Source organism: Lutjanus erythropterus, chromosome 2 (genome assembly GCF_056507025.1).
Source record: "Lutjanus erythropterus isolate fLutEry1 chromosome 2, fLutEry1.hap2, whole genome shotgun sequence".
Lineage (NCBI taxonomy): Eukaryota > Metazoa > Chordata > Actinopteri > Lutjaniformes > Lutjanidae > Lutjanus > Lutjanus erythropterus.
In genome coordinates, this window is record NC_139318.1 from 37,826,137 (window position 1) to 37,838,597 (window position 12,461).

Here is a 12,461-nt window from a genome sequence, read left to right on the forward strand (position 1 = left end):
GGTGAAAATGAACTTAATTCAATAAATGCACTTGAAATGCTTGTTATATCTGTGAATATTTCCATCTTATGCTACGTTATACCTCACCAGAAGAAAATGTTGGACTTTGTACTCATGAAATATTGTAGGCTCACATTTCCCCCACCACAATATTTGACAGCTATAACAGTTTACAGGTTCAGGTTAAACATATAATGTAAGAGCTTGACGGATACTGGATTTTTTAAACAATTAATTAGGGCAATGAAATAATAAACTTGTATGGGAAAAATTGGTATTATGATCTGTGTTATCTTTGGTGTATATTGGACAACGTATATGCCAATACCGATAAAGCTGTGCTAGGCCAATATTGGGATGATAAAATTGATCTGGCTCCACAAAGCATATGATCGGCTTATAAAATGTGTTGGCTTTATTGTTACAGGGTAAACTATCCACTAGAATATACAGTAAAGTGGTTAGATCCAGGTTATTGTTATATTTCTGTAACTTATTCAGGTAAAACTTAGGTACACTTTTCACTGCAGGACTTTGACTTATTTTTTACATGGTGGTATTGCCACTTTAACTTAAGTAAAGAATTGAATATTTCTAAGATCACTGACTATAGATTAAGCTGCTTATCTTATTTCTGAAAGTCTGAGATTGACGTATGGCTGCAACAAATGATTATTTTCACTTTTGATTAATATGCCACTTATTTTCATTATTAATCAATGCTTCTTTTGTCCAACCAACAGTCTAAACAGTCAGACTCTTTTATCATAAATGACAAAGAAAGACAACAAACCTCATAATTAAGAAGCTGGAACTTGCAAATATTAGACTTTTTTTCTAAATGCCTGAAAGGATTAATCAGTTATCAAAATAATTTACAAGCTATGTTCTTTCAATTGACTAATAAATTATTTTACTAATCATGCAGCTCTAGACTGTATGGAAGATGCACCTGATCATCTCTATGTCTTAAAGAGAAAGTGTGCGTTTTAATGGCCGAGAAAGCTGAGTTTTCCCGTTCTTCTTCCTGCAGCCAGTGATGTCACTGGATGAAGGAAGAACAACAGTCCATTTCAGTTTGGATTCCTAGTCCCCGCTTCTGGGTAGCCAGGGCATATGCTAGGTGAGTGTTTTTGTCTGCTAATGCCATGCTTTGGCCTGCAAAGTAATAGCTATAGGCTAGGTTGGTGATACATGGCAGCATGGGTGGGGCCATCAGAAGCTCACATACAAGGCATCCTGCCAATAAAAGCCAGCTTTCTTGGTCAATGTTCCACACACTGATGAATTTATTGCTTCAATTGATTACATACTACACCAACACTGATTGGGCATCCATGTGAAAAGTGCAGAATTTTCCCTTTAACAAGTCCGGGGTAGTAGCTCAGTGTTGGTGGTATGACTGCTGGCTCCTCCTGTTCCCATGTTGATGTTAAGTCTCTTACTGCTTTAAGAAAGTCACTAAGCTCCAAAATGCTCTCATAATGTTTGTATGTGTTGAAAAATATATGTGAGAGAAGTATAATGAACCATAGAGACAATGAACTGTAGCCCTGATTGTATGAGAAATGTCAGATTCGATGCTGAAGTAAATATGCAGGTTGGAATATTTGTTGTTGTAATCTTCAGCGATGGCGCGATACGGCCTTGTTCAGAGGGATTGCGAAGCTGCTATCAGCAAGCACCACAGTGACCTTTGCACCCATTCAGCTTTACAGCAGTCGTATGGACAGTGGGACCCTCCAGCCTGGTGAGCTGAGTAAGTAAACTGTTACAGCAGGCATGTATAGGCTGTCAGTGTAACAACAAGGGTTGAAAAAGGTCACATCAGCTAGAATGACAGCAGCAGTTAAATGTGCTGCGGTTACATCAACTGCACAAACACACACGCGTACTCCCGCTCTAGAATATCCACACCCAGAATGACAGGTGACCTTGTGTGTGGTGTGACTGAATTTTCTCGGCCATTAGGTCATTGCCTTTTGTCTCAGAACACTCACTGGCATTAGCGCTGGACCACTACAGACAATAACAACAATACCAAATTCTTGTTGTTAAGATAGATTTAACAACAACATTTTTTTATTTTAATATAAAGGAGATCTGAGTATAATTGAAAATGTTGGAAAGATAAACTAGACAGATGATAGGGAGGCACCCATTGTGAAATTCTGGGTTGATGCCAGTGTTTAAAGGGATAGCTCAGATTATTTGATGTGTGGTTGCATGAAGTACTTGTCGATAATTGTTGTATTATGTTTAGTAGATGAAATCATTAAGCTTTTCATTACATTGTCTTTGAATGAGCACATCATATGTCATGTCATAGTTGTGTCCACCCAGTGGCTTCTTCTCCAGATCAACAGCTGGGTGTGCTAGCTACTGTTGTCCAGGTCAGACATCTTATCTGCAGATATGCTGATTTTAGTCAATAAGACGAATATCGGCTAGGGCTAAATATCGAAATCCCAATATGGCAGTGCAATATTCAAATTGCAGAAGCTTAAATTTTTGATAATGGAAAATGTGTGACAAAACATTTTCATGAAGTACTGTAGTGCTGCAGTGATGCATTGGCCTAGAAACCTTGTATAAGATGTAAGAAAACATGTTTGTCTGGTAAAGACCCCAGCAAATCTCAACAAAAGCTTTTTTCAGCAAAAATGAAAATTGTGATGCAAAAATTATCATTCCCACTAATCGTGAATCATATCGCAATCAGAATACTTGTCAAAATAATCACAATATGATTTTCTCCTTACCATATTCTGCAGTCCTAATATTTGCCAATACTGATGTTCATCTAACGTATGGGAGCATTCGGTGTCATATCCTTCAATCAGTGAACCAGCCAGTGGATGTTAAGTATTTATAACCTTTCCTTTATTCATCATGTCGTAAATTAAAAGCACAAGTTGGCTTTCATGAATATTTCATATCTATTTCCACTAACAACTACCAAATGTATGCAATTGAATATGTCCTTGGAAAGATATACATCACTAATGATAAGCAGGTAATGACCCAGCATAAAGCTATTCAATCATTTATATAAAATAATTCACTAGTAACATGTATAGAATGGGGTTACAATTGTATCAAAATCACTTCAGCTCTTAAAGATATGCATATATATAAATTAATAACAGCTCAAGCATGGATTATTGTAGAAAACATTTTCTAATGGCTCACTGGAACAGTTAGTATCATATTATCTTTTCCTCACATTTACAGTAGGCTTATACTATCCTTATTACATGTCTAACCAAGTGGCAAATACTCGCATGCCTTCATAGCCAAAATGCTCTATTATGATCTATCACCTACATGGACACGTATCATGAAAATCAAGTCGTAGTCGAGTATTTTAATAGCAGACAAAGTTGAGTTTGTCAGCACAGTCCCAGTTGTCCCAGTGCTCCTCCTGCAGTGAGAGGGCCCCACAGCGGTGTCTAAAGGCAGGACACAGTGGCGTCTCCCCTTGTCTCCAGGCCTGGTACTTCATCTTGTCCCCGTTCACCCACAGCCAGCTGTCAGCCAAGTAGCGCAGACCAATCCACAAGTGGTCCGTCTGGGCTTCCCAGGTAGCATGCTGGGTTTTAACCAGAGATAATTTACTGCGCAGGCGGATCAGATCAGTGTGCTGCTGGCGACAGTGCTCCACCGCCTCCTCCCATGTCATGTTTTCCTTCACCAAAACCAGCTTGCTTCTAAAACAGTAGAAGTTTAATTTATTTTCCTCACAGCTCATGTTGTGCCAGCCATATGCATTTTTTGCCACACATCTGCCTCTGTTGTTGCTCGGTGCTGCCCAGTTGAAGAACGTTGCATTTTTCCCTCCTGACCACTTCCACGTATCATTGTCATCTTTGTAGAGACCGATCCAGGCCTTATAATACGTGTCTGTAAAGAGGTGGTTATCTTCCCACTGGTTGTTCACTGCAAGCAGATCAGTGAAATGTCTTCTACAGTACTCTCTGGCCTCTGACCATGTTTTTTTGTCATAAATATATATATAGTTCCCAATGATGGTACAGAGAGCCACCTTGAAGAGAGCTGTGAGAATGAGAAACCTGAGAGCACTTTTCTTCATACTGAGTTGATGTTGAGGTTCCCTCCTGTGGAATCATCCCATCCTGTCGTGGGTCTTTACTGCGCCTGAAGGAGCAGCAAACACCCAATCACAGTGCATCCCAGGCTATTAAGGAAATACACAGGAAAGTAGATGTGCTTATACAAATTGAGAATATTCAGATGTTTTCAAATAAATCCTTGGGGGAAGTGTCAAGTACAGATTGTCTTAAATTCCTCGGCAAATATTCATGTCAGTCCGAAACGTCTGTCAGGAATTTATTCTGTGTATACTGTACATACAGTAATTTACAGATCCAGTTTCCAGTTTTAGTCTTTCTCAATTTGGTCAAATTTGTCATCACAACAAGTGTGAGGAGGTACTGGTGCATATGTTTATTGAGACTGAAATGTCTATATGTACATGACTGTGAGACAACTGCCTCCACAAAGTATTGATCTTGTATGGTAAGCCTAATAACTATTCTGAACTTCTGAAAGATTTCCCCTGACACTGAAACTAAGAAAAACCTAACAAAAACTAAATATTTTTATACACTAAAAAATTTAAATGAGCAAAACCACTCTGGGAACTAACTGAAACTAAACTGAATGTAATCAGAAAAAGTGAAAATTAAATAAAAATAAAAAAACTAAATGCAAAATTAAATACAAAACCATAACAACTCTGGTCCTGTACCCAAACATATTCAGTTTGCTGTCAGAGTGGACTAAAGAAACCAGAAAACAGGCACAGACAGAGTTTTTCTTAAAATGACTCAAAACGATTAATAGGTTATCAAAATAGCTGGAGATTGATTTAATAAAACTGGCTTTATTAATTGTATCCAGTATGGATCAGACGTGACTGATCAGCATTTAACACTTTCTTTTTCTTAGTGCACTTCTGTAAAGGCCAAGTGTGTAAGATTTAGGGAGATTTACTGACATAGTATGCCAGAAATAGAGTAAAGGTGTGTTCATTAACGTGTAATCACCTGAAAATAAGAATTGTTGTGTTTCTACAGTAACTCAAAACGAACAAACCGAACACTGTCCCTAGAAACAGCCTTTTATGTTTCACTTAAGTTTCGCAGTCACTGAAGCGTCTCCACATGAGTGAGATGAAGTGTTTGCAGTCTCACCGCTAGATGCCACTAAATGCTACACACTGGTTCTTTAAACACCTCTGACAAGATAAGTAAAATTTGCACTTAACTTTAAAATGATATTGTATGAACATTGAGCTCTTTCGATTGACAGATATTTAAATGTGTGTTTTGTTTGTGTTTCCATCTGTGCTGCTCAGGAATCACCATCGCTCCAATGACATCACTGAGGCATGTCGCTATAATGATATGTTTTGTATTCCAGATTTGCACATTCAAAGTTCAGGCTTTAGTCCTGCAGGATATTTTCTGTTCTGCCTTCATCAAAATATTGATTTGCATATCAATAGACCAGTGACTGAAAGCCATGCAAAATCCAACATGTAATGACAGGAAATTGTTGTGTGACAGTGTTAAATTTTATTATTCCTTTAAATCTTCTTTAATGTTTCCTTTATATAACATGAGTTATTTATATTCAGTTTTGAGAGCGACAGTCAAGTACACGTGTCTATTTTTACACATCCTCACATTTAATTTGTCAGGGCCTTTGGTGGAGAATAAATCAAGAATAATCTCTGGGTTAACTTTAAGAGATTGTAGATGTTGGATATGCAAAATGACTGTATGTTTAAAATCCTGCACTTCACTGGACCATCCAGAGTTGAATCTGCTTGTTTATGCCGAAGTTATGACAAAGTTGTATTTACATTCAGGTGCTTAAGCTGCTTGTCAGTTCATCTTCTTCCTTTGTGAATCTGTGTGTGTGTGTGTGTGTATTTGTATTTATCTAAACATTTATTTTCATAAATCAAGTACGCACAACACAACACAATTAAGCTTAAAACAACCCAAAGAGATATTGTCAACAGTCACAGTTTATGAGTCAGGCACAAGTACTACTAACAGAGAAAGCAGGCTTATTTACACATGCAGCACATTATGTGATATGTTGTTTAAAAGAGAAGCTAAGAAATGTATAAAAAATGTTTTATATCACCAAGGAGATAAAGACAGTCTTGGGAATGCTGTACCTGCTACAGGAATTTCATGGCAGTGATTGTGTTTACCAAATCAGCATCTATTTTGTGATTTTTTTAAAATTTTCTTTAAAAAAAAAAATGCTAAAGAACATAGTTAAAGGAGTAGGAAAAATTAGCACTTGTTTTGAAAAAAACAGACAAACAAAAAAACTGTACACTAATGTCATCATGAAAATTAACACACGACCACAAAAATAGAAATGTACTTTGCAACCTATCCCAGTTGAACTTTGGCCAAAGGTCAAGGTTTAGTTGTTCATTATGGCTAAGGCATTGAGGAAAATCCTAATACGTTTTCAGATAACATTTTCATGTTACGAATAGCCTGTTAGCATTATTTCATTCCTCAGTACAACCAAAGAACTGCGTCTTGGTTGCTATTTTGTATGTTGCTAATTCAGCTGGTCTTTGGGTTCTATGGAGAATGTGATAACAATGATAACAAGCCAAGTTTTGGTGAACTTTGACAATCTGGGAGAAAATATGGCTAACTTTGAGTTAAATGAAACGTTGATGGATCTCTTTCATTCACTTCTTTTTTGCCCATCTCATATTTAAAGGGACAGTTCATCCCACAATCAAATTTACACATTTTTCCAATGGTCTTTTGTACTGTTTATCCGTCTAGATGTTTTGGTGTGAGTTGCCAAGTTTTGGAGATATCAGGTAGAGATTTCTAACTAATAGAACTAGATGGCACTCAGCTTGTGGCTGTTGAAGCACCAAAAATACATTTGAATACCTTGTTGTGAGCAGTTTCATGTGCAAACTACTTTCTTTCAGCAGTAAATCTACCTTTCTACGAGAAAGTAAGTAGTCCCTACAAGAAACAGCTCAAAACAAGGCCTCTGGATTAACTCAGATATCTGAGTCATGATTTCTGGAAAGAGACAGGTGTTGAATATTTCAAATGTAATTTTTTAGCGCTTTGAGCACCACAAGCTGAGTGCTATTTAGTCCAATTACATTTAAGAAAGAGCAGACATCCCTATGGCCCATATCTCCAAAACTCTGCAACTCACACCAAAACTATCTAGATGGATAATTAACACTACAAGTAATAGGAAAAGTCTGTATTTTTGATTTTTGAGCTCTCCCTACAATAGGTTTGAACAACATTAAGGCAAATAAAGAGACTACACAAACAAACATGTCCTGAATTACATAGAAAAAACAAACAGTGAGCATTAGTCCTTTTTACAACAATACAAAAACTGGTCTCCTTTCAACTGCCTGGCTTCACTGGTTTCATTGCACCACAGTTATGGATTCTCTGCTTCTGCGGCTGGGATCAAAAGCACATATTTGGCATTATTTCGTGAATTTACAATGATTGCTACAACTGGACTGAAGTCAGAGCAGCTAACAGATCCCAGTCAGTGCCCTGCTGAGCAGTCTCAGTCCCAAACACACATGTATGTACTGTAGGCTCCTCTTGACACCAGCAAAGACCAGCGGTCCCAAACTTTTCACATTACAGGCATTGTCATTATCGTCATCATAGTCATGAGCTTCATCGTTGTTGTCATCATCGTACCGATAGGTGCAGGTTGAGGAGAGGAAGAGGGGGAGGTGAAAGTAGTTGGTGGATTGATGTTGAAGTCATCTCAGTGTGTGGACAGTCTCTGAGGCAGCGGAGGGGCTTGTGGGTAGTGTGTCCCAGCGGGTGATGGGTAGAACAGGAGGTCAGGGTGTCACGATTCACATCTCTGTGTCAGCCACCGGGGTCTGCGTGGCAGAGTGTCCGTTAGTGGTGGGGGCGGGGTTGGTCCCATTTTCTGGTGGGGACTCGCCATTGACAGTGGGCTTGTCAACGGGCTCCTGGGGCAGCGGAGCCACAGACACCAGGGTGTTGGCCTGGTTCTCTTCATCCACCTGGAAAGATTCAGCCTAAGAAAAGCACACAGAAAACACCGATATCAGAGCTTGAACAGATTTAAGAAGAATTAATGCCAACAGGATTAATTTTACTGTTCAAATATGACCTGCAAACAAGTGGGCGTTGTTCAAAAATAAACAACTACATTCTTTCTTAATGAGTTTTATGGGTTTCAGCTGTGTGTGCACTCACAGGGTGTTAGTCATTGTTTTACTGCTGGGAGGTTAACGATATGCATGGATGCTTGTTTTACTTTGCTTCTAGCTGAAGATGTTAGCCCCCCTTTGTAAGAGAGTTAAAAAGCACAGATCACCCCAAAATAAAAATTACTAATTTTTCCTTGTACTTGTAGTGTTATTTATCCATCTTGATTGTTTTGGTGTGAGTTGCTAAGTTTTGGAGATATCAGCCTTAGAGATGTCTGCTTTCAGATTTTACTGTCGAAAGAAAGTAGTTTGTACATAAAACAAACTCACAACAAGGTCTGTGGATTATCTTGAGTAACCATGTCATGATTTCTGGAAAGGGACATTGCTGTTCAGTTTTCAAATGTATTTTTGCCACTTTGAGCACCACAACAGAGTGCCATCTATTTCCATTATACTTGAAAGAAGGCGGACGTCTCTACAGCCGATGTCTCCAAAACTTGACACCTCACACCAAAACAATCTAGATTGATAAATGGCACTACAGGCCGGAGGAAAAATATGAATTTTTAATTTTGGATTGTACTGTCCTTTAAGTTTGGTGTGACATTTTGTCTGTCAGCTGGAAATTTGAGGATAATATAAGGTGCATGTGAGACTAGTTCAATAAATAAGACTCTAAACAAAGGCTATTTGGCAATCTACTCCATCCAAACTGTCACATGGGTGTGCCTCCATATGTTAACGCTTTAAAACATGATGTCATGAGCTTGACAGAAAGAAAAAAACTAAAACCATCTGTATCCCTGTGGCAAAGTCTTGAAAAAGCAGAAAACACTTGATGCTGCTTTGAGTTAAGGGACATGTGAGTCAAGCGTGTCCTCTCTTGAGTGAGGAATTGACCGCAGGATAACCACACGTTTGACCTCAAATCCATATGTGCTCCTTTCAAATAAACAGTCACAGTGTACAATTTCCTCAGTGAACTGGATCTTGTGCAGCCGAATTATCTTAGGTTTGTAAAGGTGCCTCATTGCCAGCCTAAGATGCTTTTCTTCACTTGCACTGAAGAGGGCAATACAGGGTAGAGAGAAAATGTTGGTTTAAGGTTGCCAGGCTCTCAATCAGGACACTCTCTCTAATAGCTGACCTCATGAGTGCATTTAAATGTAGCTTAACCAGGATGATAATGATATGTGTGATGTTCAAAACACATTAAAGGGATAATTCAAATTCTTTGATGTAGGGTTGTATGAGGTACTTACCGATAGTTAGTGTACTACTGACAGTAGACGCCAGTCCGGTTGGCAAGCCCCCAGTTAGGAGAAGCAGGGAGACAGAACAGAAGCTGAGCAACATGCTGCTCTAAAAGGTATTTTAGCCACTTGAAAAAAGGCCTTTTAAAAAAAATGTAAGTTAAAGTCTACGCTGTATTTAGAATTTCATCAGCCTTTTCTGACAAGAAACAAACGTTGCCTTCTCCAAACCAACCAAACCCCCTAAGCAAGATCGGTAATTTTACCTTGCAAAACACAGGAGTTGCTCATCTACATGTGCCTCGATCCATTGGTTGGTTTGTGTTATTGTGTGACTTAGGTCAAGGCGAACAAACCTTTTAATACACAGTCACACAACAACACAAACAAACTAATAGATCGGGGCAGTGGTAGATTAGCAGCTCCCATGTTCTGTGAGGTAGAATCACTGATTTTGACTGGTTGGTTTGGAGAAAGTGATATTTGGCTTGTGTAACGGCGGTTTCTCATCAGAAAAGGCACTGAAAATATTCTAAATATAGTATACACGTAAATTGTACTGTAAGTTGTTTTTTTTTTTTTTTATGTGGACCTTCGTAAAAGTGGCTAAAATACCTTTTGTTGCTGACCCTGTCCATGACAGTTCATTATTTAGCCTCTGTGCTTGTACTCCTTCATGCTTCTCCTAACTGGTGGTGTGTCGTGGATAAATACCTCATACAACCTCACTTTGAATAATTCAAACTATCCCTTTAATGTTTCCCGAACCACAAACAACAGGAGATTTTTGGCTCAGTAGGCATTAACAGTGTGCTAAACCTCCTCTAATCTACTCACCAATCTGACTCCTTTGGAGTTCTTGCGGTGGGTCTTGAGGTAGTAACCAGCAACCAGCAGTGCAGCCAGCAACAGGCCAGTCAGCAGCAGGGAGACCAACACCAACTTAGAGCTCTTCCCCCAACGAGGAACAGCCTCCTCCACATCAGTCTGATGGAAATTAGAACAAATTAGCATGAGTCAAGTGATCGCATTATATGTCAAGTATAGTTTAAGTCAAAATCATGGTGCCTCTGGCAAACCAAACAAATCTTCAAACACTCTGCCCAGACTGAATCTGACATGCATGAAAACATGAGATACTATTCAGACGGTAAGGTGTACTTTGTAATTGTTTCACTGGCAGGGAGATTTTCATTATCTGCTTACTGTTGTCTTGTCTGTCGTGACTGAAAGTTAGAAAAAAACAACCCCACCCAAAGCCTTTGTTTACAGAGATGTGCCTACTGAGTTGGCAGTATTTTCCCTGGCTTCAAGGCAGGGTCAAAACAAAAAGATGCCAGTTAGCAGACCGTAGACAGTATAATGAAGAGTGACTGTTTGGCTGAAACACTGGTAAATTCATAATGTCACTCAGTATATGTTAGGAGTAAAGAAGGAAATGAAGTGTATGTCGAATGCAAAGAGACAGAGGGGTGTGACAGGCACACCCATAACCCCAGATTGTTCCCTAGGTGGTAGAAAAAATGTTTTGCAGCTGACAAGCGGATTGTTTGTGGGCTTTTTGTTTGTTACACAAACTGTCAGCCTGGCAGCGAGACGCCTTTTGGAGAAGTCTCCAAACTCAGTGTTTTTCTTCTCCCTGGTGTATTTTCCCCGTCTAGTTTCATTATGAGTCAACCAGCAAATTTGTGGTGGCTGAGTCATTTGAATATAACTATTTACTACTGGATGTGCATTTTAGAGGCCCCTCATGGTGCATGGTGTGATGCTGGAGTACAAGCTTTGTCCATGCCTTGGTGTACTCACATGCATTTAGAGGAGAATCACAGTCACACACGTAATCGTGACTTTATAGTTCCCAACTGAAGTGAATATTTTACAATATGTCTAATACTATACTGCTGCTATTATATGTGAGGGATAACGCTTGATGAGTCCATTAATTCCTGATTACAGACACCTTGAAGGATCACTGGCCAAAGAAAAAAAAACAGTCCTTTAATTTATATTTACATGCATTTTTCACAAGTCATGGCTCTGTTTCTCTGGTAACACTGGAGGGTTTGAATAACATCCTGAACATTCATTTCCATCCCGTAAAGATCTTATGCAACGGAAACATCATTCGCTACTCCAGAAAATCGGACAAACCATGGATGTGACCATGTAACAAGAAATATTTCTAGTCCGCTCAGCTCATAGAACTGTTTGACTCAGCTGTAAGCCAAAAAGCTAATGTTATGCAACCAAGATTCAGTGTCAGCAGCACTGCGTACAGATGACAAACAATAATTAAAATCTGGCAATATGTTTAATAACAAGAGTTGCAAGTTATGCAGCTATTTCCATGTCCCCAAATCAGTATCACGATTTTCACCAAGAAATAATGTAATGTTGGCTGCAGCCTGAAGTAACAAGTTGAATAGCGAATGAGATGACAGATGATCTCTAATGTGATGGAGTGAAGTGAGTTCAGAGGGGCAGTTTATTTCTTGTAGCTTGTGTGTTACAGTTGCCATACCGTGGCTTGTTAATGTGTTACAAAGAATTGTAAACAGAGGCTTTGACTGCATTCCTGTTATACTTATTATCAGTAGCTGTCCATCATCAAGAATTAGTGGACACTCTGCAGCCAGTCAGAATGGAGTATGCACGCAGACCATGGTATAATGATATATAAGGGCTAGATAATGCATGTGTTGAGTATTTTTGCACTACAATGTAAGTAGTACTTTACCTTATCTTTGATGTTGTCATTGTTGAACTTGTTAGCCATGCCGGTAACATCATCTGCGAATAACAAAAAAAAGTTTGTTTGTGATTTTCCTCTTAAAAGTACATTTTTATTCACAGGAATGGAAGTTGAGATTCTTCCTAACAAAGCATCCAATATAAAATGAAAAAGATCATCCATCATAACTGCTAGTAAAGTAAATTTGAGTTTTTAAAGTTTGGAG

General features: G+C 38.8%; 1 protein-coding gene and 1 long non-coding RNA gene across 6 annotated transcripts in view; one reads left to right on the forward strand and one right to left on the reverse strand.

The window, feature by feature from the left end:
• Positions 1-1,624: 1,624 nt before the first annotated feature.
• LOC146332080 (uncharacterized) overlaps positions 1,625-12,461 on the forward strand; it is a 156,832-nt gene continuing 145,995 nt past the window's right edge. For both annotated transcript variants that reach the window (XR_014772039.1, XR_014772038.1), the window contains exon 1: positions 1,625-1,759. This is a non-coding gene — a long non-coding RNA (uncharacterized LOC146332080). The remainder of the gene's footprint in view (positions 1,760-12,461) is intronic.
• Positions 6,041-12,461, reverse strand: part of LOC146332081 (uncharacterized) — a 28,743-nt gene continuing 22,322 nt past the window's right edge. For all 4 annotated transcript variants that reach the window (XM_084738980.1, XM_084738964.1, XM_084738973.1 and 1 more), the window contains exons 6-8: positions 12,242-12,294; positions 10,342-10,491; positions 6,041-8,113 (exon numbers count right to left, since the gene is read on the reverse strand). In XM_084738980.1, coding sequence (XP_084595106.1) covers positions 7,925-8,113; positions 10,342-10,491; positions 12,242-12,294 — 392 coding nt within the window. In that variant the 3' untranslated portion in view covers positions 6,041-7,924. The remainder of the gene's footprint in view (positions 8,114-10,341; positions 10,492-12,241; positions 12,295-12,461) is intronic.